The sequence below is a fragment of the Takifugu flavidus genome, chromosome 5 (genome assembly GCF_003711565.1).
Source record: "Takifugu flavidus isolate HTHZ2018 chromosome 5, ASM371156v2, whole genome shotgun sequence".
In the NCBI taxonomy this organism is placed as follows: Eukaryota; Metazoa; Chordata; class Actinopteri; order Tetraodontiformes; family Tetraodontidae; genus Takifugu; species Takifugu flavidus.
This window is the reverse complement of record NC_079524.1, coordinates 766051-791731: the sequence shown is the minus strand read 5'-3', so window position 1 is coordinate 791731 and position 25681 is coordinate 766051. Positions and strand designations below refer to the sequence as shown.

Sequence of the window (25681 nt, the reverse complement as noted above, 5' to 3'; positions counted from 1 at the left end):
GAACTGATGCACGTAGTCCAACCAAGTCACGGCAAGACATCGTCCAATGACATCATCCCTGGCTGCGTTCACGCCATCGAGGCGAAGGAGCGCCTCGGGTTCCGTGTGGTGTCTCTGCCCGGACACGTGCAGCTCTCGTAGGGTGGAACATGGGAAAGACGCCCCAGACAGTAAATGTTGGGCTTTTGAAACTTAAGCAGAAAGATACTGTATAGAATTCTTTTTTCCATACCTTTGTCTCTTATCTCACACACACACACACACACACACACATCTTATTCTTAAATCTTAAAAAGATTATTTTTCAATTTCCTCCCTTTCCGTGGTGAGTACACACTCCCCCGTCCTCATCAGACAGCAGATATCATGAACTCCCCGTGTCTCAAGACACTTTAACATTTATGGGAATGATTATTAAAATATGTGTGGCTTAAGTAATTGAACTGAGAATACACAAGTGTGGAATTACTGTTGTGTTGTGCCCGTGGTGCTTTTGTACCACAATCAATTACTTTGTCCTCAGAAATGAGGAATAATGAGGAAAGCTTGCGGCTAAAGAGGTTTCAAAGACCAAATCCAATATTGCACCTTGGAGTGACTGAAGGAAAGAGCTGTGAGTCCCAGTTATATCCTAACGCATAGGTCCACTTTACTCTGGTTAAACTGGGAATTTGGCCTGCTGACCTAAAGTATCTGCTCTTCAATTACTGGATTTTGCAGGTTTTCTGTCTCCAGACAACTTGGAGATTATTCAGCAAGTTCAAATGGGTTTATTTCTGAGAAGCCAGGACCTGACTGGTGTAACACTTCAGAGATAAAGCGGCCAGCTCAGTTTTCTCCTTATAACAGGAAAAATCTCGGGAGTTTGAGCCTAAATAGATTCCTCTGGAAATGGATTGAAAAGCTAAATTAGAAAATATAAGAATGTGTTTTCAAACAGAGTCAATGTTTCTAATTTCCACTTTTCCTGAAGCTGTGCCTCCTGATAAGAGCTCTATTGATTAGGGATACTTGGTCAGAAATCGCCCCTCGGATGGCGGGAGTGTTAGCGGTCGGGTTGGGAAAGACTCAATAAGTGAGAAAATTCACCTCAGGACTTCCCAAATATTCCCGCATGATGTCGTTGACGGTTGGAATGCTGCTGAGGAATGTTGATGGAGGTTCTATTGTTGTTATTAACCTCTAGTTCACCTGTAGGAAAAGGTGCCTCCCTCACGAGCGAAGGTCAAAGCTGCAGTACCTGAGGAGATGGAGGCCAAGCGGAAGGTGTCGGGCTGCCGGTTTGCTGCTACGGGTTCGTATGGGGAGGAATCGGCCACGTCTCCACCTGAAACAACAGCAAAGACACAGGTGCGTTCACACCTTTGCTCTTCTGCTTCCCGGCATTCCCAGAGATACTCAGAACCAGACGTCATCACTTCAACCAACCAACAATGAACTGTAACATTTCCTCGTAATGATAGACTTTAATAAAATAGATAGTTTGGTTTTGGCCTTTTTTTACCAAAAGAAAATGGGATATTCATGAAATCTGTTTCCCTCCTCTGGAAAATGTGGTTTGATTTAAGGACGACGTTCACATGAGCGGTGCAATCCTACTTATTAATGATTTGTGACAAAAAATCAAATCAAATCTAATTAGCACTTAGCCGGCTGAGTTGCCGCTGCCGCCTGCTTCACTGTAGGTCTTAATCCCACAAATTCAAATTCCTATGATGGAGACAAACCCTCCAGTGTGGAAAAGCTTTGCATTCGGAATTCAGCAGGAAAAGACGGTGATGAGGAGAGAATGCCGGCTGCTGCCACGGAAACTATCGGAAAGGTGTCGGAACCAGGCGCCAACCACCAGAGGTCCACTCAACGGGTCGCAGCGTCGCTCGTGGACGTTTAGGAAAAAAGATCCTAATTAAGATCCGTAATAAAGACCATATAACACATAATAATGAACCCTAATAAAGACCATATAACACATAATAATGAACCCTAATAAAGACATATAACTAATGATAATGAACCGTCATAAAGACCATATAACACATAATAATGAACCCTAATAAAGACTATATAACACATAATAAGGAACCCTAATCAGACTATATAACACATAATAATGAACCGTAATAAAGACCATATAACTAATGATAATGAACCGTAATAAAGACCATATAACACATAATAATGAACCGTAATTCAGACCATATAACACATAATAATGAACCGTAATAAAGACCATATAACACATAATAATGAACCGTAATAAAGACCATATAACTAATGATAATGAACCGTAATAAAGACCATATAACACATAATAATGAACGGTAATGAAGACCATATAACAAATAACAACAACAATAATATTAATATAATAATAACCATAATAATAATCGTGTAATAAGCCCACGCCCACACGCAGACCTGACTCCCACAGACAGGGGTGTTACGCTCTTAAGAGCTCGTTAGTCATTTAGAACGTGATTCCCAGCAGCTGAGGGATCAGGTGCTTCTGGCCACAGGGCACCAACGTCTCGCTGTAATTAAGCCTCCATTTGACTTCATTTGCTCTGACAGGCTGAAGTTGGTGCTGACAATGGGGCTTTTTCTGGTGAGGGCCGCAGCCCTAAGTGGGTTCCCAGCGCTCCCCTTTGCCATGAGCGGCTTTATGAAGCTGGTTGGAGCCGTCAGCCAGCGTCTCCATGTCCATTATCAATAATGAGAATCATCTGCATCAAAGGATTCCTGTTTGGGGATTTTTTTCTTCCTATTGACATTCTGGACAAATCATTTACGGCTGGAGGCAAAGTCAATTTTAATAAATATTACTCAGGTTGTTTGCTATTCTAAAGCGCTCTGAACTGTATCCCTGTGTAATAACTGAATTTATAGCATTTTCTGGCTCCTCACAATTAGGCGAAAAAGCCTCCAGTTAGACACTGCATGGAAGCTGTTTGATGGGGTTTATTCCCATTAATCTCTAAAATGTCCTCCACCAGCGCTGGTGAGCAGAGCCCGGTTTCCTCTTTTATCCACAGAACCACGTTCTGAACTCTAGAACTGTTTGGATCAGGAGGCTGTGAGGACCATGGCAGTGCTCCTCTGGAGGTTCGCCTGTGGATTTTGTGCTTGGGATCGATGTACGTTTGTAGAAGCATTTTATCCTTTACACATGCTGTTAGCATTGCCTCCAGCATTTGTTGGAATTGAACTGACTCCATGAATCCAGACTCATCACGGCCAACAGTTGGTCCACGGAGAGGTTTCCTCCTGGTTTCATGGTGCCGCTCAACAGTTGAACAGTGTCACACAACCCCAGGCTGCCAAGTCTTCCTGGAGCTCGTCACCAGTCCAAGAGGGTTAGAGGACTTCTGACTTGCTCTTCTTGAAATCCTAGATTATTTCACTCTGATTTTGTATTTCAGACCTTATTAGAGCTCTAATGTTCCTGGAAACTGAAGCTTTTTTAATTACCTTCCAAACTCAGCAAACGTTCATCTGAAAACACTTCTTATCTTCTATCTTCTCCTGGCTATCAAACGTTTTCACGTGGCTGCTCATTTCTGAGACAAGATCAGAGGTGGATATTTAGAAATTGTTGGAATTCCCCAGTGTTTCCGCCCCTTCTGTGTTTTGTCTTTCCCTTGTCTGTTTCCTTCCAGGCTGGGCGGGGCTGCGTCCAGGTTCTCTCCTGTGGGGATCTACACACCTGGAACTCATCTCCAGCTAATCACCCTCATCTGCCTCCTGCTGTAAAAGCCTGGTCCACTTTCCAAACGTTGCCAGTTTGTTGTTTCACCCCTCGTGGTGCAGCCTGGCTCCTGGAACTCTAAAATGCAAGTTTCTTTCATTGTTCCTGTCTTCTGGTTCTGAACCGATTGTTGGTCTCTCCTGCAGATCACCTTTCGGACGCCTGTTCGCACCACCCAGCCTGTTTGACTGTGCTCGTCTGCCTCCATTTTACCCTGAACCAACTTTGAGTAAATCTTAATTTCAACCTCATCGAGTCCCGTCCGTCTGCCGTGCTGACGGAAATGTATTAGGGACACGTTGGGGATCATCAAGTACCAATACCAGATATCGGTATCGGGCCGATACCTGCTCCATTCCAAAGTATTGGTGCTCATAACTCCTGCCGATATCAGCCAGAACAGATGGATGAATGATGGATGATGGATGATGGGTGGGTAGGTAGATAGGGTTTGGGTAAGAAAGTCCTCCCAAAGACAGACGTGTGAGACACCTGTGGCAGCCCTCGCTCACTCAGGTGAGTATTTTAACACCAGCTGTTGGCCTTAAACTTTAAGTGTGGCGTAAATCCTGCAAACGAACAATTGCCTGTCGCCCAGGATACCATCCCAACTCAGCAGGAACGTCAGTGGCGTCAACTGATGGTGTCCGCATCAGTCCTCCATTCAACTTGGTCTCCAACATGGTTTTTATTTACATTTTTAAAATTATTATTTATTTTCATCACAACAGAGATGAAAATGCTTGAGGAAAAACTAGCAAACCAACAGAAAAGCATCTTTATTATTGTTGATCACAGCCAGAATAATGTGATTAATATCTGATTTTATTGATCCTTTCTGCTAAAGCTGTGCTGTTCCAGCCAATCAGAAATAATTGGGTTTATATTGAATTAACTGACTTCATCAACAGCAGCATATCGGAGCTGAAATGACCGAATATCTGATGGATGGATGTTTCTGAGCGGCGTGTCTTCATGCAACTGTATTCTGATCCCGTTTTCTTGGCTGGTGCCGAATCTTTAGTCCCGCCACTATTGCGGCCACGCTGCTAATCAGAAGATGGCGGCTCAGATCTTTAATCTGGCTGTGCAGGTTCTGTCTGCTCCACTAAATTTCCACCGTAGAGGAGAGAAAAGATAAATAAGAGGGATGGTGATGAGAATCCCAGGGCCTGTTGACCTCTTGGCTTCACTCATTCAGCAGCACCGGGAACCTTTCAGCCAGCAGCTGAGACTTAATGTCCACATCAGGACATTGATTGAGCATTCATTCATTCATTCACGGAGCAGAATGGCCGTCACTTCCTCCCGTATAGAGAACTCGCCGCCATAAAAGCCTAATCTAAAGCCCACTGGCTGCCCTGCGTCTCCCCGCTCCAGCCCAGGAACGTGGTCTTGGCCAACGCGCCTCACAGATCATTAGACAGATGGATGAGAACCAACTTTGCCTGTTTTGCCTTCACGTTTTAACGATCGCTCTCACTTTTTCAGGATGAAAGATGACTGATGTTGAAGACCTTATTGATCACCAAAGAAGCCATCGACAGATCCCTTCTGCTGGAGACGCCGTGGCCACCCAGGAAGTGCCGACCTGGGGGGGGCATGTTCAGCATGCAGAATGTGGCTTCCTGGCTTCCCTGATCCCCTGACATGAGGGGCAGGCTGGAAAAAATGTTCTGCTTATGACAGTGGATGGCTGAGGTAATGACCGGTGACTGCTACCATTGCTCATAGTAATGATGGTTTCACCAAGGAATACTGCCCCCCCCCCCCCCCCGCTCCTCCTCTGGGTTCTCCACCCGACTCCGTTTCTTCCACTCACTTCTTTCCTTCATTGCATTTTTTCCAGCCTCTCCCACCTTCTGTCCACGTCGTTTGATTTAAGCTTCCATGATGTGGCAACATTCTGCGTGCAGAAGAACGGTCATTTTATTTCTGAGTTGGTCAGACAACGTGAACATTTCTGACGCTACAGACGGCCAACGCTGCCGTGACCGGGGAAGCATTTTTATGGGGCTCATTCCTGGGAACAACATGCTATTGCTAACATACTGCCAACTATATTCTTGATTCAGAAACGTCAACATGTCTCCTGCGGATGTTTAGTTTGGGTTTTAGCTGCATGTGGAGCTTTAACTGATGTCCCACATGATCCCACAACCATCATCATCCATCATTTGTTGAATTATCGGAGTTAAAACATTAAATAGTTTTGCTTAAAGATCTGAGTCTGTACAATAATCACACCTCCCTTCAACACTGGCTTTTATTTGCATATGAATAATTGAATGCTAAAATATATTTTTGATCAAGTTGGCTGCAAAGCTGAGGTCTAAATCCACACGAGGCCTGGGGCCGAACGGAGCGAGGCCGTATAATATCCCTGTGTGGCAGCCAATGTTTCTTTCTTAGTAATTAGTTCTTTTATGGATTCAAGCAGGTCGGCCTCATCAAAGCAAGCGGCTGATTCCGAGCAGAAAGCAGCGTTCGCCATTAACGGCAGCTGTATTGATGCGTTGAACGCAGCTGCCATTTTACGTTACAAAACCCAATTAACATTTCATCATTAGCGACACTGGGACTCGAATGCGGCTGAAGACCTCCAGGCCTGTGGACCTGTAGCTGCCACGGTGACGAGCTGGAGGGAAACCATTCACATCTGGAGCTCGTTACTCACATTCCCATTCATCTCACGATGTCTAGAACATTCAAAATACTGCAAAGATGTTGCCTGAGCACCTGCTGGATGCTCAGAAAGTGCAGTCACACACACACACACACAGGCACAAACATGAAGGTATATTAGACATCTGATCAAAAAACAATTCTGTTTTTTGAGTTTGGACTCTGTCACCAGATGGAAAGAACTTTGGATTTTTAGTCATGACTTAAAAAAGATCCAGTTTTAAATAATTGCAACTAACACAAACTTGCTGAAACTAGCCTGAAATCTTAGATGAGTGATTGTGTGTTTGAGGAGCTCAGGCTCGTGGTGCTGGTGAGGGAGCAGGGTATCGCTTCAGTCCTCCATCTTTGGGAGGTGTCGGCGTTCCCGACGATGGTTTGGCCCTGGAGCTCGTGGAGCAACTTTCTGGCCGTGATCAACGCGGGTCATGTTCACGGGAAACATACCGACGGAGCCGGACTTTTGTCTGGTTTTCCCCACTTTGTTTTAGCCTGAGGCTGCAGAGTGGATAGATATTTTTGGCCTTTAGCTACGGTACATTAGAGTTCAGATCAAGTAACAAGCTAGTTAAAACAGCAGGAGTCTGACTCCTTCTGCCTGCTTGGTTCACATCTTTAATTTTTCTTTCTTAGACTTTCATCTCCATTCTTCCCCCCACATTATTTTACTTAACGTGACCCGTTATCTGGCTCTGCCCGGGACAAACCCTCCCTGTGTCGTCCAGAAGTTCAGCTGGCATGTTGCACGTGTGTGTTCTCACTTATAGACCTAACATGGCGATTAAAGCTGCACCCAACCCGAACCCACCGAACCCGAACCCACCGAACCCGAACCGACGCTGAGCCGCCCGGCGCACTCGAACACGACTGATGCAGCATTTGGGGGAAAGAGAAGATCAGTTTTTAGAAAACTGAGGCAGCAGAGCGTGCGTGACATCACACGTCCCCTGGTAACGTCCGCTGGTGCGGTGAGACGGGAGCCTGGTGAATCACTTCATGCATCACAACACACGCGTGCAAAGCTCAGCGACTTTCTAACGTTTCTGTCAGAACGGCGTGTGCAGCCACTGACTGTCTCACGCCCCCCACGTGGCGTGACGCTCGCTACGGAATGACACTTGGGTCATGTTTACAAGCGTGGAGGGATGGCACTAGCCCCTCAAACCATCCCCAGGGTGCAGCTTTCTGCTGCTGACTCCGGCAGACTTGTGTTGGCGTGGAACACTTGTAGGCTCTGACCCTGAGGGATGGACAACGAGGACTCGGCACGCATTATTCCCCTCTAAATACATCACCACGTAAAATCCAGAGTCTTCCAATGTTCCATCCAGAGTGCAGTTTTATGTGTGGAGTGAGTGGTCACACAAGGGCCACGGAGCTGTAGGACTCCAACCCAATTACATGTTAATACGGAACACTTTAGGTAAAAACCAATAAGTCCCCCATAACAGGCCCGTGTAATGTAATCCCATTATTGGTCCATTACTTTCAAGAGGGTGAGGAAAGTAAGAAAGCATATATTTTTCATCAGGGGCTTCTGGTAGCATCGTAAGAGGGCATCAGGGACTCCAGCAACCGCACTGGGTGTGGTTGAAATCATTAGTGTTCGAGAAGAGCCGCGGCTTTTAGGTTGGAGAGAGATTTGCTTGGAAGTGACTCATAGATATGAAATCACAGCACAGAACAGGGATTTACTGCTAATGAATATTTCAGATCAAAAGCTTAGCTTAGCATTTGGGGCTTTTGGTGCACAGGATGTGTTGGAAAAAGTGTAGTTTAAGTCCCAGCAGACGCTTCGCAGCGACCTGTGCTGTAAATTTGTGACAGGAAATTATCATTTCGTCTGCTTCTTACCGTCGCCAAGTCCCATGTGAATGGTCCAGTAGTTCTGCAGACATTGCAGCTCCTTTTTCATGCCCCTCTTGCAGCGGCAGTCATAAAGAGGACTACCCAGAAGCACTTCCAAAGCCGCCTGGCACTCCCTGTTGTTGTCTAGCATGGCGTCTTTCTCCTTGCCGACCAGACACTGGCGCATGACCCGGTAACGAGAGCTGCAGTTGGGGTTCTGGTTGCACATCTCACTTGCCTGGATGCAGTCCACCCATTCGGAGTGAGCTCCAGGCCCAGAACTGTGAGGAGCTCCAGGAGAATGGCGGACCAAAGACACAGACAGAGCTGAGGGACCCACCCTGGAAACGTCCCCCTCATCTGGGGGGGGACAGGAGACAAACGTGAAGGTGACGAGAGGGACAGCCGAGCATCACAGATCAGGTTTACAGGTGGCGTCTCTTCTTTCCATGCTGCAGGTTACGGTTGCATGAACAGGTCTGATTGCACCGACATGCTTTTACATGTTAAGGAATCTAATGGGGAGACATTTACAGTACATTCTTCATGGTTTGCAAATTCTTACACATCGTACCTTCTTAAGTGCCTGCAGTCACGCTGCTCATTCAGAAACTCCTTCACTTTGCTGCTACACTGATGGCACCAGCCATTATGTAATTATCATCTTGCGTTATTACCACTTAAAGGCCTCAGACTGGGGTAAATTCACATCCGGGTATCCAGAAATTACGTTTACAGGAGTTTTAAACGGTAGTTTAACAAGTCCTACGACTACAAACAGTTCTGATTAAATGACAAGAGAGCCCCCTAGTGGTGGTGACCGGAACTGAACGTGAGCTGACGCTTCTTCACGATGTCAGAGCAAAAGAATTTGATGTTTTAGGTTTTCTACAAATGTATCGACACGATTCCTTTTGAATTTAACATCTTCTGTAAACACTTATACTGCTACTCTTTTGGACGTCACCTTCATCAACAACGATGATGAAGATGATTGATAGTGGATTTTTAAGTGAGTCGTGATTTACATCTACACAGTTTATTTAATTTTTGATGTGCTGAATAAAAGCTAAAAGTTCTGCACTTCTGCTGTGGAAGCTGTTTGCTCAGTGGCTCAAATGTGCGTGAATCACGCACGTATCAAGTTGTCCGCAGCTACGTGAGACAGTTAAAGATGTTTTATTGGGCTGAAGCGTCGGGATGCCAAAGATTCGAACCCTGTGCCCTCTGATGACGACAGGAGACCGACGGCGGTCACAGAACCCGTCACAGGGGTTGAAAACGACTATTTCAGAGCCCAATTACCTACAAATGCAGCACATTTCCATGAGTCGCATCTCACCTATGAGCAGGAGAAACGTGTGAACGCACATCCACACAGCGACGGACTTCATGTTGGACTCAGCAGAGCTCGGTTCGGGTCCAGAAAAAATCAAAGAAAAAATCCAATACCTCCACCTCGCGAAAGGTTAATTCTCCTCGGTGACCCAAACCCAGGCTGAGCTGTAAAAAAGAGTCTCCTCTAAAATCCCCGAGTTCCAACAATCCCGATCCGAGGTTTGTCTGACACCGGACCGGATCCGGGACCCCTGAACTCCTCTGATATTGAGGGAAATGAATCAATCAGTCGATCAGCGAATCCATAAATCTGCGTCCTGCGGTCCGTCAGCGCTGCGCGTACACCGACAAACTAGTGAGACTTGGTCTCTCCGCATTCTAGAGGCTCAGACTGTCTCTCGCACTGCTGCTGGGATCCAGTGGATTCCTCAAACCCTCCGAAAAAACTCGGCAGAGTCAAAAGATGTGAGGGCGGAGAAGAAGCGCCAAAGGTGCCAGAGAACGTTGCGCTCCTTCCTCCAGCAAAGGCAGCTGCGCGCTCCTGCGGAGGGCTCCAGGACGCACGGACTGCATGTGCGCGGAGGCATCGCAACACTTTATAAAGAGGTGTGCGCGAATCGACCAGCAGGGGGCGGTGGTTCGCACCGCGCGCCGGAAACACCAATCAGAAAAATAGATAATTAAAATACGCAATATGAAAAAACACATTCTCTTGTAATAATCGATTTAAATCCTATTAATTGTATTTTTGTTATATTGTATATTATTGGTACATGCTGACAAACCTTTGGGAAGCGTTTAAGAACGTGTTTTGTAGCAAGTTCCTCTGAGTTGTGAGTAAATTCGTTATTTTGGAATCTGCGACTCTGAGACAGAAGAAGTCACAACTGGGACGATCAAGTGGTTGGGAAGTGTTTTTAGTTGGTTCAGGAATATTTGGTCCTCCACAGAACCTTTTATTCACCACCACGTCGGCTCCTTCCTGGGCAGCATCAGAACTTTTCACTCGAGGACAGAGTTCAAAGGTCGCTGATCAAAATGCCACCATTCATGCCTTCATTTTTTCATCCATTCACGAGTCAAATGCTTAACATTGACATCTGTGTTTCCTCCTCCAGAAAGATTTATTTAGATGGAATCGCACAATGGATCATATTATACATGTGCTCACAGGAAATAAGCCCACAACCCGCAGAAGAAAGCGGCCCCATTAAACAGAATGACTCTGTCGTGCATCATGGCTTAAACAGTGGCTGGAATGTCATAAATCTTTACAAACCTTGGAAACAATGTCTCCATTTAGTCTCCGACAGTGACAGACGGCTCGGCAGCGGTGTTTGACCGCCCAGAATCAGGTCAGGACTGGTTCTTGTTCTCCAGCGCCGGTCCGGCCGTGCTCGTGTCCCCGCAGAGCTGGACGCCTCCGTCATCATCGGACCCCCCCGCCCTGGCTGCATCTGTGCTGCAGCTGCTTCACCCACTCACACAACCTGCTCTGCAGTTTTTAAAGGCACGAGAACCAGCGGCGATGAGAAAACAAGTCGGTTTTCTCTTCTTCTGCTCTTATGTTTGTGTCAATTCTCCGGCGAGACCAGAAATTTCAGCATTTGTGTTTCTGCAGCACAAACAGCAGCGATCCGATGTACTGAGTTAAGCTGACCACAGGTAGCCAAACCGCTGAATCGGCATGATCGGTAACTGTGGTTAAACCTGTGGGGGTTCCTAATCCAGCCATTTGCTCCATGGTGGGGGCGACTCTTGCTGCCCCCTCTGCTGCGTTTGTCTCCGTCCATGATGGAAAGACTGTCTGACAATTACAGAGCAACAAAAGAATAAACACCAAAATTCACCTCCACAGCTGCATGTTTACAGAAACAGAGCTGCGACGTCCAGTTGGACTGAAACCAACCATTGAACCACCAGCTCTGAAGCTCTGAAACTCTGAAGGTCTGAAGGTATGAAACTCTGAAGGTCTAAAAGTCTGAAGGTATGGTATGAAACTCTGAAGGTCTGAAGGTCTAAAACTCTGAAGGTCTGAAGGTCTAAAACTCTGAAGGTCTGAAGGTCTGAAGGTCTGAAGCTCTGAAACTCTGAAGGTCTGGAGTCGTTATCTGGAAGGTGATATTTTTGCGTTTCCTTGGCCATTAAATTCTTGATTATCTGGATCAACACACTGAAAAACCATTAATTGTTTTGCTGTTGGTGTCCGATCGTTAAAGTGTGTTTGGCAGCGATGATAAGGCTCTGCTTGCTCTGCAGCCTAAAAACTGAGGTCAAAGGTCGCCGTATCTCTGGTTTCAGGTTTGGTACCGAGTGGAAACACGTACAAGTAGAGAGGTTAAGCTCGACCGATTAGATTAGGAATTATGGGTTAATTAAGGTGTCTTGTGAGAGCTGTTCAACACAGGCTGAGCTGAGCGGAGACCCTGGAAACAAGGTCCAACTAGCAATATTCCAGGAAATAAGGAGCTGCTGCTGGATACTGTAGCCGTGGTGGCCACGGTTTCTAATCAGAGAGCAGCAGCTGTGGGCGACGCCGCTCCATCTCCATAGACGTCAGCGGTCAGTAAACGAGCAGTTATGGCTCGGCTATTGGAGCTGTGACTCTTGAACGCACATCTATCCTTCACCAGTCCGGAGCGCCGTCTGATCCAGTCAGTGCCGACGGGAGCGTGACGCTGATGGAGACCACGGTGAAGAAGGTGGCGAGGGTTAGGCTTCCTCCCAGCTCCGCGTTCTTGCTGCGGATTACAGGAAAACTGGTCCCCTTGTGCTCCGGGTCCAGTGTTTATGTGCACAGAAACGTTGTTTTGGCTGGTTTTTTCCGGTATTAACAACGCTCCATCTGAAGTGACCTCTCCTAGACTCTCTGGAGGCTATCGACCAGTTGGATCCATTTGTTTCGCAGGCATTTCAGACAATGTCCATTTCTATCACATTACTTTGACAGAAATTGAATTTCCTCTGATGCATTTTTGTGTATCCTAAGTGCTGCTGCGTGCTCGCTGGGAGTATACGTTTCCAGCGCGTGATGGCACGACAACACTGCAGCTCGCAGCCAAAAAGGGCAAATGGATTTGGATTTGAATGCCTGAATTACCTTTAAGTTTCCCCACATGTGTGGGCTTGGTGGAAGGTTCCTGATTACAGATCACACAAATGCCTTTGAGCAGAGGGCAAATGTGATGGTTGTGCTGATGCCACGCTGGAGATCTTTGGGACTGAGGAGGACGTGCGGGAGAAGAAAGCTCGACTCTGCAGTAGGTTGTCAGCTTTGATTTCCTTTGTTCTTTATTTTACAGCTTCAGGGGGTTTCGTCTTTCACAGCCACCTGTGTAGTGAGATTCTCCTCTTGGGTGAACTTGAGTTTCCACTTTAACACTTGACTGCGAACGTCGTCTTTTAGCACGTGTTGCTAAAGACGCCATGCGTCCCACAGGGGATATCGACAGGGACCTCCGCTCTGCCCAGTTCGGTGAAGGTCTTGGCATCCAGAACCAGGAGGAACGTGCTTTTCTCCTGCACACAGAAACAGACACGTGCACTATTTTCTTGAGTTCTAGTTTCTTCAGTGTATTTTTTAAAGCCAAAGTGCCGAGCTAACATCTAGTGTCACTCAGTTGTGGCTGCTGTGGCAGCGTTATACTTGCTTTTCTGGGCGTGACGATGACTGACAGGACCACTCCATCATCTTCCTCAGCAGCGTTGGGCGATGCAACAAAGACCGGTTCAGAGGGGTACAGGCCAGGATGGCGCCACACCTAAGCAGGAAAGAGTCCGGGTTACTGATCACTGAACTAGGGGCCGACTTTTGATGTGATGTGATGTAACAGTGAGGTCCCTCCTGTGGCCAAGGTCACCTTAAGCTCCTTGGTGTGGACGTCCATCTTCAGCAAGGAGTCAGCAAACACGTGTCCAAAGCCACAGGAGTAGAAGAAGCGGTACGGTCTGCCGTTGTACTCCTCGTAGTTGATCTGAGGGAACTCGAGGCCGCCATATTGCAGCAGCTCAGCATCATGGAGCTCCTCATGAGTCATGTAAACCTGTTGTGGGACATCAGTGGGCTTTTTCTCATTTGTTGCAACTTTTGAATGTTCGCTTGTGATCCGACCGTTTCAAATCCCCGTTTTCTGACGTTGCGACCTCTCTTTCTTCAGCTTTTATAACTCTTGTAGGCATGACAACTAAAACTCCGTCTTTCCTTGAGCTTTGCTCAGCCTTTCTTCAACACATGCAAATGTGACACAGTGGGTGTGTGTTGGTCTCAGCCGGTTTGGCTGCTGCACGTCATGAGTTCACTGAGGAAGAAGCTTCACGTGTCACCAGCTGCACAACAAGTGTGTGAGACTGGACCGGCTGCATCTCTCATTACTCTTCATGTCTGGATTCTTTCCCTGATTCCAAGAAACGTAGATTTAAGAAATAATTACAAAACCGATGGTGAAGAAAGAGTCCTACCTCTCCTGGTTTTATCATCTTTGCTGTGGCTTTGCAATGATGCAGAGTGACGAGGTTCTCATCCAGGGGGGCTTGTCTGTCCACGTTCAAAGGTAGGACGTATCTTCTCGGCAGGTTTCTGCACAGCGAGTTGTAAAACTGCCGAAAGAATTCACGATGAGAACGTTTGGACAGAAACCGGTCTTTCACAGGAAATCAGCAGCTGAGGAGATGGCAAAAAGGAGCTTCCAGAAGGTCTGAGTGGAGGTGCTGAGAAGGACCGGTGCGGTTCTCTCAGCTGTTCCACCCTCACAACACGACAAACGTTTAAAAGCTACCGTAACGGAACAAATGGTGAAAATAGATGTGCAGGTATCCGCTGGCAGGAGGAAAACACATTTTCCTACTGATGTTCTGGGAGGAAGGACACTGAGCAGCAGAGGTCGTGACCACCGCAGCCTCGTCTCCATCGAGTCTAGAACACATCTGCTTCTGTCTGCCAGAAATACACGTGAACCTCTTGTGACAAGTACGAGGACCGTTTGCATCCTGTTAAAGTTCATCTTTCAACAAGGAAATCAGATGTTTATTCACACATTAGAAATCAAATTAATTTTAGTAGAATTAGATGAGCAAGCAGAATAATTGCTATTTGCCTTTACATCAAATGGAGTCAAAGGAATAATGATATAGTTGGATTGGATGAATTCATTTGTTATTAGCTGCTCTCATGTGCATGCTTCTGCGGAGTTCCACCTTGTCTATGTCTCCCGATCCTCTGCGCAGGTTCTCCAGCGTGAAGTCTCCGATGATCTCGCCGTTGTCGCCGCAGCACATGTCCATGACCAGGAAGCCGTTCTCTTCAAAGGCGTTGATCTGATGCAGCGTGAACATGGCCGCTGCCCTGTACTTCACGTCACTCACCTGGGGTAAAATGAGGCGGGTCAGGGTTTCTGGGGGGGCTCTTATTTTGTTGCACCTTAACTTAGTAAGGAAATGCTTAATGGGCATTCTGGGTAATGAGCTGGGAAACTCCTGCTGGAGCGAGACCTCATAGAAACAAATCAGGAAGAGACGCGCTGAGTTGGAGATTAGCTTTAATTTTAGCGTCTGTGCGCTCACATACAGGATGTTCCCTGGACAGTACCGGTAAACGGGCTCGACCCACCTCGCCTGTGTGTCTGTTGACCAGGTGGAAGACGGTCCCATACTGAGGCTGCCAGGACATGATTCTGTGAAAACTTTTCCCCTGGATTTTGTACAACATGAACTTCAGCAGGTCCATCTTGATCGGCTGCTCGATAAACACAACGTAGTTCTCTGACATAGCTGGAGAGGGAGAGCGCTAATTAGCACGAGAAACCACAAAGCTTTTATCACTCATCATGTGGAATCAAGCTTAGCAGGACTGTAAACCACAGACCAAAGAGTATTCGACTAAATAGCCTAAATCCATTTTGGTGCGCTCTGTTTCATATCGAAACTGACCTTAAACATTTAATATCAGCACATTAAAGCGAATATTCGCTGGGCTCCGCGCTGTGGTAGACATTAGCTAATAGAGATACAGTCGGGGCAAATTATAACTCATTAATGTTCTCCTGATTACGTGCGTGTAACTCATTTGGGTTTGTGTTGCATTGCTTAAATACCACAATTTTCATGATGCTTGAATAACCTGCAAAGGCCGTTGGCCTGTCGGGGGGGCCGAGGAACCGAGGTGCAAGGGACCTCTGCGAGAGCCCGGGGGGCTCTAACCCTAACCCTGACCCTGACCCTGACCCTGACCCTAACCCTGACCCTGACCCTGACCCTGACCCTGACCCTACCCTGACCCTGACCCTGACCCTGACCCTAACCCTGACCCTGACCCTGACCCTGACCCTGACCCTAACCCTGACCCTGACCCTGACCCTGACCCTGACCCTAACCCTGACCCTAACCCTGACCCTGACCCTGACCCTGACCCTGACCCTAACCCTGACCTGCTGTGATCTCACCGACAGAAGAAAGTGTGCAAGTTGTTATATAATGTGAGTTTGTGGTGCCAGCCTGTCTGGTGGGGGTGGGGGTGGGGGTGGGGGAGATTCAATAAAGCTAGCTGGTGCAACACAAACCTCGAATGGAGCAACTTCTAAAGTTTAGTTCAGCTGTTTAACTTAAATGAACCTCATCCACGTGCACTCTCGTTTCGTAACTGCACAAGTGTCTGACGCAGGAGAAATGCTCGCTAGAAAAAAAGCCGACCACATTATTTTTGTCTGTGGACCAGAAAAATGATCTTGTTTCAGTCTGTAAGAGAAAAAAAGCACATTTAAATGCGGAGATGATGAAAAGAAGTGAGTGACACGGACACGCTGAGCAACAACAGCATCAAAATGAATGAATAAAAACACGTTCCCACTGACATCGTCCCCGGGGAGCCGGACCCACCGTGTGGAAAAACAACATCTCATTAAGCGCTTCTGTGCACGCCGAGCGTGCACGCTGAGCGTGTGTAGGCGGATCTCACCAAAGCTGTGATAATAGGACGGTTTCCTGGACTCAGGTGCCCGGATGGAGCAGACGATTCTGGCCCCACTCAGGTCGGGGGAGTCCGCCGTGGCATCGGCCGGCTCGTCACGTGGGGGCACGCGGAGGATGTGGTAAAAAAAACCTGCGTCAGGAATCAGCAGTCACATGACGTGGCCCTTTCAGTGTTGCCCCCCCCCTCCCCCGGGCTGCTGAGCTGCTGAGGGTGGAGGAGGACTTTACCACTTCGGCCGTAGGAGTTGCCCATGTTGTATGTTGATCCGTCGCGGCCGTAGTGGGGGTGGGCGGTAGCAGAGTTGACAGCGACGTATTGACTCCAATCCACCTTACACAGGGTTAGACATCATCTTCATCATCACTGAGTCCTCATCATCCCCACCAGTCAGATTCACTGCACCTTCTTACCTTCTCTTTGGTCTCCAGACTTCGAGGGTCGATTCGTCTCATGAAATTGGTTTCTGTGCTGACGTAATAGTCTCCTTTGTACTTGACGAAGTTGACGTTGGCGTTATCGGTGGCCTCTGGAGAGACAGGGTGGTGTTAAACCGGTCTGCTGGACGCATCGCTCCGTTCCTCGGAAGCTTCACGTCATGATGCAGATTGATCACAGGAGCAGAGGAAATAGGAACAGACGCCCAACAATACTGACGCGGGTTCCGGGGACGGTAAATACGCACTATGACGAGACACCGACCCTCAGTACGCACAAAAGCAAGGGCAGGAAAGTGGAAGCAAAGAAAGGTTTTTTCACTATTTCTTTGACTTTGCCTCCAGTAATCTGGCACAACCGCCTTTAAAGTTACGTGCACAGACGAATTGAATAGTTTAATAATGCATTTGGCACTGCTGGCACAATATTATGCTGTGGGGGGGGACAAACTCACTGGGAACCTGAAAGCGTGAAAAGAAGCGTGCAAAGATGTTCTTGCAGGGATCAGGCATGGCTAACGTCCCAAACTCTGACACCACGATCCGGTTCTTTTCCGAGTTGCTGACGTAGGAGTCGCTCCGGAGGAATCGGCTGCTGTAGGTGACGTTTCCCTCCTGGATGTGGAACCGATGCATCAAAGCCATGCCATCGAACCAGTGGGTGTAGCTGGAAGCAAGAGTCAGACGTCCACAGGACAGACAGATCATTGTTATGCTTTGCTACATGAGCAGGGGGACGTTGTCCAAAGCTGCCGCTGCCTGTTGGGACGAGTGATTGTTAATATGCTGCTCTCTGCGCTGAGATTCGCCTGTTTTCATGACAACGGCGTTGGTCTCGTTGGACGTCCGACGGCTCATCACGTGTTCCAACAACAGACTTTATCACCGTCCAGACTGAAACCGTAACTGCTCCTTAGTTTCTCCTGTGTTTACTTTGTCTGTTTTTGGATTGTTTTATTGTTGCGTCTTGCTCCGATTTTCACATCCTCTCTTTGTTTACGCGTCTCCAGGTTTTTCCTGTCAATTTTTCCTCTTTTGTGCTGCACTAAACGTTCACCACATGGGTTTTATTCGCCCCCCTGATCTGACCCTGGACCGGCGTTTAGATTGGATATTAATTCCACGCCTCTGTTTTTCTGGGCTTGTTAAGCACACGGACACACATCCAGAACTACAATCAGCAGATGTGTGTTTTTGGTCTGTGGGAGGAAACCGGAGCAGCCAGAGAAAAGTCCCACCAGAAATGGGAGAATTGTCTGCAGAACTTTCCTTCCCCTCCGGACACTTTTGTCATCCTGGCTCACATTTGCAGTTGTTTTTCTTTGACTTTTAATGTGTGATGCATTTTTAAATACTGCACCTCTCTTCGCCAAATTCAAACTTCCCAGGCCCATTTCTCAGGAAGCTCCCTTTGATCCACGTTGGAATCGTTCCTTTGATAGTGGTGGAGATGGGATCAGGGGTCTCCTCCACAGAACTCAGCAGGGCCGCCAGGCTCTCCAGTCCGCTGCCCTGTGGGCATCGTTGCCAGCTGGGGACTGAACACAAAGGGAAGATTTTGTCCCCACTTCGCTACACAAGTTGGCACATGTGGTCTCCTGAACATTTACAGCCTTGGACCTTGGACATTTGAGAATAAGGAAGTGGCCAGGTGAAGAAAAAGCAGACAATCTTTTAAATTATTTGTAACTGTCCTGCTGCTTCTGTGGTGGAGACGCGTCAGGCTCGATTATTAGTGGCTTATCTCTTATCAAGAACCACTTCACAGTTATTCCCTGGTATCTCCACATTAATGAGTGCGTCAAATCTGAATGAAGCTAGTGAGATTAGCAGAGTGCAGGTCATTACAGATACCAGTTTTCTTTAAACAAACCAAGAATATAGGCCAAAAAGATCTGAGAATATCGCTTTTATGTCCTTTATTTATTACCTCGTTGCACAAATCCCATATTTTGTCCATGTTGACAGTTTCCTACTTTAACAACTGACAATAACCAAACGTTAGTAATGAGGCTTATAAGAATATTTCCTGACCACTGAATGAACAACAAACATTCCTTCTGTTTCCGGTTCTTATACAGCAATATTTTTAAAAGCTTTAGTCTCCACTGATTCATCCGTTATTCCTACAGTCCGAAAGAAGCAACTACTCACTGTTCTGAGGCTCTGAGGACATCGCTGCTCCCACTGAACAGCTCAGGCAAACAAAGAGCATTTATACCAGCTACAAGACCTTTGGACCATGTGAGTCATTTCCAGGTTCAGACTATGACTACAAGACTATGTAACCCAGGCTAAAGACAATGTAACCCAGGCTAAAGACTATGTAACCCAGGCTAAAGACTATGTAACCCAGGCCAAAGACTATGTAACCCAGGCTAAAGACAATGTAACCCAGGCTGAAGACTATGTAACCCAGGCTAAAGACTATGTAATCCAGGCTAAAGACTATGTAACCCAGGCCAAAGACTATGTAACCCAGGCTAAAGACTATGTAACCCAGGCTAAAGACTATGTAACCCAGGCCAAAGACTATGTAACCCAGGCTAAAGACAATGTAACCCAGGCTGAAGACTATGTAACCCAGGCTAAAGACTATGTAACCCAGGCTAAAGACTATGTAACCCAGGCCAAAGACTATGTAACCCAGGCCAAAGACTATGTAACCCAGGCTAAAGACTATGTAACCCAGGCCAAAGACTATGTAACCCAGGCTAAAGACAATGTAACCCAGGCCAAAGACTATGTAACCCAGGCTAAAGACTATGTAACCCAGGCCAAAGACTATGTAACCCAGGCCAAAGACAATGTAACCCAGGCCAAAGACTATGTAACCCAGGCTAAAGACTATGTAACCCAGGCCAAAGACTATGTAACCCAGGCTAAAGACTATGTAACCCAGGCCAAAGACTATGTAACCCAGGCTAAAGACTATGTAACCCAGGCCAAAGACTATGTAACCCAGGCTAAAGACTATGTAACCCAGGCCAAAGACTATGTAACCCAGGCTAAAGACTATGTAACCCAGGCCAAAGATTCAAGATTCAAGATTCAAGAGTACTTTATTGATCCCTTTAGGGGGTGTCCACCAGGGAAATTAGCATCTCCAAAGATCTACAAGCATCTACAAAATTTCCCACCACCATTTCACCCCATTAAACCTATTAAAGATAATAAAAATATAATAAAATAAGAAATAAAATAGAATAAATTAAAAATAGAATATGAATATAAATATAAAACTATAAAAATGTTCCAGTTCTCCTGTTGGCCCTCCTCCCCCCCTCTGAGGAGTTGAACAGCCTGATGGCTCGGGGGATGAATGAGTTCCCCAGTCTGTTGGTCCTGAACCTGGGGAGGCTGATCAGGCTTCTCTGGCTGTGGATGACAGTGTGCAGAGGGCGGCGGTCATTGTCCATGATGCTCCGCAGCTTGTCAATAGTTCTCCTCTCTGCCACTGTCACCAGAGGTTTCTATGTAACCCAGGCTAAACCCTATATAGGCTAACCCTAACCCTAACCTCATTGTTGCATATTTTAGCTCAGGTGGAGCAGGTGGGGGCAACATCGTGTGGTTTCTTCTACCTGCAGTCGCTTCAGTTCCAGCAGTCTGCTGATTGCTGGAAGCTGCTCTGTCTGCAGGATTATGCAGGACCTGCTGAACAGATCCAACAAATCTTGGGTTGATCACGCAGCCCCCAGGTAGAACCACGTCCACAGGAGAGTCCAGACCTGAAGATGCTAAAGCTTTGAAGGAGGGACAGCAGAATGTCAAGTAAATGACATTCCTCACGTGACATCTGGCCTGTCTGCCTCTCTGTCTGTCTGCCCGCCTGCCTGTCTGTCTGTCTGCCTGCCTGCCTGTCTGCCTGCCTGCCTGCCTGTCTGCCTGTCTGCCTGTCTGCCTGTCTGCCTCTCTGTCTGCCTGCCTGTCTGTCTGTCTGTCTGCCTGTCTGCCTGCCTGTCTGTCTGCCTGTCTGCCTGTCTGCCTGTCTGTCTGCCTGCCTGCCTGCCTGCCTGCCTGCCTGCCTGCCTGCCTGCCTGTCTGTCTGCCTGTCTGTCTGCCTGCCTGCAGAGGGACGTTGACCCTTGATCCTGACCAGATCAAAGCCTGTTATGCAACCCTCCTATGGGTGTGTCACCAAATGTGGGGCAATCACCTGCTGGCTGAGGAGTGTTTTTATCTTCTTTTCTCACTTTGATTTGATTCACGCTGGTTTGTTTCAGTTGGGAAATGAGATAACTGGGAGGACGGTCATTCGATACACGGCTGCAACGTTTCTTTTACTGTTGGATCCTTTTCTGTTCGTCTTTATGTTTCTCTTTCCTCACTAAATCATGCTGAATTACTAATGTTGCCCTGCTGTTGTCAATCAATAGAAACCAAGCATGTTGTAGATAATGGTTTGAGCATTTCCGGATAAATCTGCATAATTTGCAAAGTATTAAAAAGTAGCAATAAAATGTGATGTGTATCAAAACCAGAAATGTCTCGGAACCAAAACAACATATGAGGAAAATGATTCTGAGTTTGCCTGGTACAACAGAGAGGCCTAAAAGCTGTGAAACATTACACTTAATGTGCATGTTTACACCAATAACAAGGGCAGTAACCAATAATTTACCCTCATTCAACTTATAATTGTACTAAAACAAGACGACTCTAGTCCACAATGTCCCAGCACCAAACATACATAATTAAGAGACGTGAGAGAGGCACTTTCGCTTGGACTGTGAAATATTGTTGGTTGTGCAAATCCGTGCCGCTGCCTCGTTGCTCCCTCTCCTTGGTGCTGCTGAAACCATTGCATGCAATCAGGAACGTCATGCCTGGTATTCCAAGGAAGACTCGTAGCACGTATCTGTCAAATCCACTCATCTGAATTACTTCCGAACTGCATGAAGCAATTAAGCTCTGTGTCTGCTTGGCTCCTGCCGGGCTGCTGTGTGGCTCCAGTGCATGGCCTCGGAGCGCTCGAGCACATGAGCATGAACTACAACATACGTTAACGCCACGTGCGTTGTATACGGCACGGGGGCTGGCAGGCTCCACCCACTCCTCTCCTCTTCCCAGCTCGGCATGAAAGAAGGGATAAAACCTGGCAAGTAGCTACTCGATCTGTAGGGAGACCAGTTGGGTCATGTGCTGATGCAATTTAATTAGGGTAGCATCCACCCAGGGAGTTTCTGATGGATGGCGTGCCAAGTGTTGTTGGGAAGCGTTGGAAAAGCAGAAAATGGAAAAACAGAAAATGGAATTCATATCAATGCACATCTGCCTTTCAGGTAAACACGGTCTGTGAGAATCAGTTGTCAACAAAGCAACAAGCTCACTGCTGATGCTCTGGATTTACATCTGCACGCACGACTGTGGATCTTCTAAAAGTGCACAAACTATATTTAGAAAACATAAAGCCTAATAGCAGGAACGTCGTTGGAATAAACATGGTGCTGCTCCAAATGAGCTAAAGCTGCACTGTTGCATACGGTGATTCACAACGATATTGTGCACATGAGAGATGGCAAGTGTGGCGTTTACTGCCACAATCGCGCCGCACAACAACCATAAAGCTCAGATAAGTGTCAGTCAGGGTCCAAGCACAGTCTGATAGGAAGAATGGGCTAAAGTGCATCTGTTCCAGCTCCCTCGGGTCGTTTCAACAAAGGAGCTGTGCTGTTTTTCTCAGCTATAAAGCTAATAAGCCTCATCAGGAAAACATGACTGACGGCATTAGACGGCGTATAAGCACGTGTGAGAGGCAAGGGGCACATTCTGCTAACGGCTCAGATCAGATCAGATCAGATCAGAGCAAACCGGATCGGATCGGATCGGATCAGATCGGATCGGATCGGATCGGATCGGTTTATGGTTTTGCTCAAAACACACAAGGAAAAAAAGATCAGTGCGACAATTTCCTTTTCCCTCTGTTCACCTCAGTCGTCAGTCGCATGTGGCTGAATGAGTGATTTCATGAGGTGCATTAGAGTCCATGGAGTTTGAAAATTGGGAGCTGGTTGACGATGATTCACAGGTCTATGATGTGTAACTCTATTTTCTTATCTATGGAGTGGGACACATGTAAACAATCAAAAACCACAGATGAAGGTATATTTCTGGGTGCACATCTGAGGGTTCAGGTTTCTTTTCTTCACACACACACACACACACACACACACACACACACACACACACACACACACACACCACACACACACACACACACACACACACACACACACACACACACACACACACCACACACACACACACACACAGCCGGTGCTTGTATGCAGCACTAAGTGTTGTGCTGCAGAGCCCGAGTCTCATGATAATCTAAAAAAATGACGCCTTGGAGCCGTCTGACCTCCAACTACCTACCTCCAACCATCCATCATCCATCCGTCTACTATTAACCGGCATTTATTCCGAATCAGAGGGCTGCTGTGACTGGTGAGGCAGGAATACAGGCGATGGTGACACCCGTGCAGCTCCCTCACTCACTATTTTTCACTTCCTGAACCAAACTGTTGCCTTGCTCCCTGAACAAGAGGTTTGCTTTCCTCTGATGACATCAGATCACTCCGCAGGTCTCTGATGGAAGGTTTCTGCTTGCTGAACAGGTGAACTGTCCCCTCTAGTGGTGAAGCTCAGCCTACCCTCCGACCAGACATCTGTGCTGTTGATCTGGAAGAGACAAAAGTAGAGGGTTTGATTCTGCCTGAGCTCATTTCGTCTCATAACAGTGAAAATGAACAACGATTCCATGTTCAAACGGCTCCACACCACAGCTGAAGATAAAGAGGCCAAAGCTGTTGATTTAGCCAGTCGTCCTGCTCGATCACCGCGGGATGACATTTAACCTTTGGAACTAAAAAGGTTACAGAATGATCACAAACGTATGAACTTCACTGCAGAACTGAGCTCAGAATGGAAGGAAACTGTAAAAATGTGCATGTTTACTCCAAGTCATCGCTGTTTCCTGCAGCTGTGATGGAATTAATTCCTCATTTTTCTGATTATTGGTCACTGCTGCGTCCATGTTTAATTATTACTTTGTTCCAGAGGCAGGCACCTGTGATCCAGATGTTTGCCTCCCTCAGTATTATGCAAGCATTTTATAATAATTAAGGGAAAAAGGAAGAGGAAAAACTGTAGAAAAACCCCAAAGCATTTCTATCCCAACGTGTTTCTTGAACTTAGACGCGTGGAAATGCTGGACAGGTGTACCATGTGACTCCTTACACCTGACAGTGCTGATGTCGTAGCTTTTGTGAAGGTCATGAGAAATGTTCCAGCAAAGCCACCTGTGTGTTACTTGGTTCGGCCAACAGCAGAGACCCTCGGCCCCCGTTGGTCTGCATTTATCTGCGTAGGCAATGGCCACCCAATGGGAGTGTGTTTAACCACATTTGGAGTTGGCGCCGCCTGTGGAGTTGGAAGGTTTAAAGGCAGCCGCGCACGTGTCCATGCACCCATCCTCATCCGTCAGCATGCTCCCTCTACTGTTGGCTTCAGTGCTCATCGCTGGTGGTAAGAACATCTGGCCTCCCTAACTCTGAGTAGAGTAACTGTGTGCATATTTCCATAGAACACTTTTGTTTTCATCAAATGAGGCATCTGGGCAGTTTTTAACCCATTTCTCTATTTTATTTCCCTTCCCTCAGCGCTTGGGTGCGGTTCTCCAGCTATTGAACCCCTGACATCCCGCGTGGTCAATGGAGAAGAGGCGAGGCCCCACAGCTGGCCCTGGCAGGTACTTTTAGGGGAGTGCAGCCATCACCTGGCAACTTAATGCTCAAACACCTACATAAATCCTTTTGAATTAAATAGGCAGAGCATGTGATCCATGCAACCTCCTTGTTGTCTCCAGATCTCCCTGCAGTATGAAAAGGATGGTGTCTGGAGGCACACTTGTGGGGGATCTCTGATCGCTGCCAACTGGGTCATGACAGCTGCTCACTGCATCAAGTATGAGGGGCAGATACACACCAGCCCGAAAATGAGAAATCAGACATCAGCAAGTCGTAGCCATTACAAAATCTGTGGATTCTAACCCTAACCCGACTTAACCCTCACTGAAATAAGGATCGGTGAAGCCAGAAAGCCAAAATGTTTCAAGCCAAATGTTACACAGATAAAAAGAAAGCAGACTCAAGATCAACTGGGCCGCTGCCCAGATCAAATCCTCCACTTGTGGCAAATTGAATCATTAATTTGAGCTGATCAAATCGTTAAACTAAGCACAGTAAATCAGGCCTTAACAGTCTGTTCTGCCGGCAGCTCCAAGTTCTCCTACAGGGTGTTTGTGGGAAAACACAACCTGGTTGAGGACGAGGCTGCTTCCAAGGCCGTCCTGCCTGAGAAGATCGTTGTGCATGAGAAATGGAACCCCATCTTCGTGGCCTTCGGGTAAGGAGTGAGCATCAACTAAGGATCCAGTCGATCTATTGGGGGACCACTGTCCTCCTCTCTGGTTCTGGATGAATAATTGGATCGTGTGGTTCCGCCACCTCCCATCTGTTAGCAATGATATTGCGCTCATCAAGCTGTCCGAGCCGGTGACTCTGAGCGACCAGGTCCAGCTGGGATGTCTCCCTGCTGCTGGGACTCTGCTGTCCAACCTCCAGCCCTGCTACATCACTGGGTGGGGCAGACTCTACAGTAAGT

General features: G+C 47.2%; 3 protein-coding genes and 1 long non-coding RNA gene across 5 annotated transcripts in view; 2 read left to right on the top strand and 2 right to left on the bottom strand.

Annotated features, from left to right (window-relative positions):
* The window catches only part of LOC130525954 (GDNF family receptor alpha-2-like), a 33479-nt gene extending 23275 nt beyond the window's left edge, over nucleotides 1-10204 (bottom strand). The window contains exons 1-3 of the mRNA XM_057033271.1: nucleotides 9621-10204; nucleotides 8285-8638; nucleotides 1241-1327 (exon numbers count right to left, since the gene is read on the bottom strand). Coding sequence (XP_056889251.1) covers nucleotides 1241-1327; nucleotides 8285-8638; nucleotides 9621-9672 — 493 coding nt within the window. The 5' untranslated portion in view covers nucleotides 9673-10204. The remainder of the gene's footprint in view (nucleotides 1-1240; nucleotides 1328-8284; nucleotides 8639-9620) is intronic.
* Nucleotides 3953-5796, top strand: LOC130525956 (uncharacterized). Of its 2 annotated transcripts, XR_008950623.1 has the most exons (4): nucleotides 3953-4261; nucleotides 4344-4429; nucleotides 5237-5446; nucleotides 5595-5796. It is a non-coding gene; the product is annotated as an uncharacterized LOC130525956 (long non-coding RNA). The 2 variants fall into 2 exon arrangements; XR_008950622.1 differs by lacking the exon at nucleotides 4344-4429.
* Nucleotides 10205-12881: 2677 nt separating the features above from the next.
* bco2l (beta-carotene 15, 15-dioxygenase 2, like) lies at nucleotides 12882-19285 on the bottom strand. Its single transcript, XM_057033270.1, has 12 exons — nucleotides 19169-19285; nucleotides 18375-18552; nucleotides 17470-17681; nucleotides 16991-17106; nucleotides 16808-16910; nucleotides 16566-16709; nucleotides 15222-15382; nucleotides 14810-14977; nucleotides 14075-14212; nucleotides 13477-13659; nucleotides 13267-13377; nucleotides 12882-13135 (listed from the first exon to the last, which is right to left on the bottom strand). The coding sequence occupies exons 1-12, from the start codon at nucleotides 19227-19229 to the stop codon at nucleotides 13019-13021; spliced, it is 1692 nt and encodes a 563-aa protein (XP_056889250.1). The 5' UTR covers nucleotides 19230-19285; the 3' UTR covers nucleotides 12882-13018.
* Nucleotides 19286-24413: 5128 nt separating this feature from the next.
* The window catches only part of ela3l (elastase 3 like), a 2947-nt gene continuing 1679 nt past the window's right edge, over nucleotides 24414-25681 (top strand). The window contains exons 1-5 of the mRNA XM_057033272.1: nucleotides 24414-24544; nucleotides 24679-24767; nucleotides 24885-24982; nucleotides 25295-25423; nucleotides 25539-25675. Coding sequence (XP_056889252.1) covers nucleotides 24481-24544; nucleotides 24679-24767; nucleotides 24885-24982; nucleotides 25295-25423; nucleotides 25539-25675 — 517 coding nt within the window. The 5' untranslated portion in view covers nucleotides 24414-24480. The remainder of the gene's footprint in view (nucleotides 24545-24678; nucleotides 24768-24884; nucleotides 24983-25294; nucleotides 25424-25538; nucleotides 25676-25681) is intronic.

Coding starts and splice junctions, on each gene's coding strand:
- bco2l (XM_057033270.1), bottom strand. CDS start 19,229: ATGCTCTTTGTTTGCCTGAGCTGTTCAGTGGGAGCAGCGATGTCCTCA. Junction 17,682..18,374: donor TTTGAATTTGGCGAAGAGAG/GTGCAGTATTTA, acceptor TCTTGCTTCCAG/CTACACCCACTGGTTCGATG. Junction 16,911..16,990: donor GTCTGGAGACCAAAGAGAAG/GTAAGAAGGTGC, acceptor ACCCTGTGTAAG/GTGGATTGGAGTCAATACGT.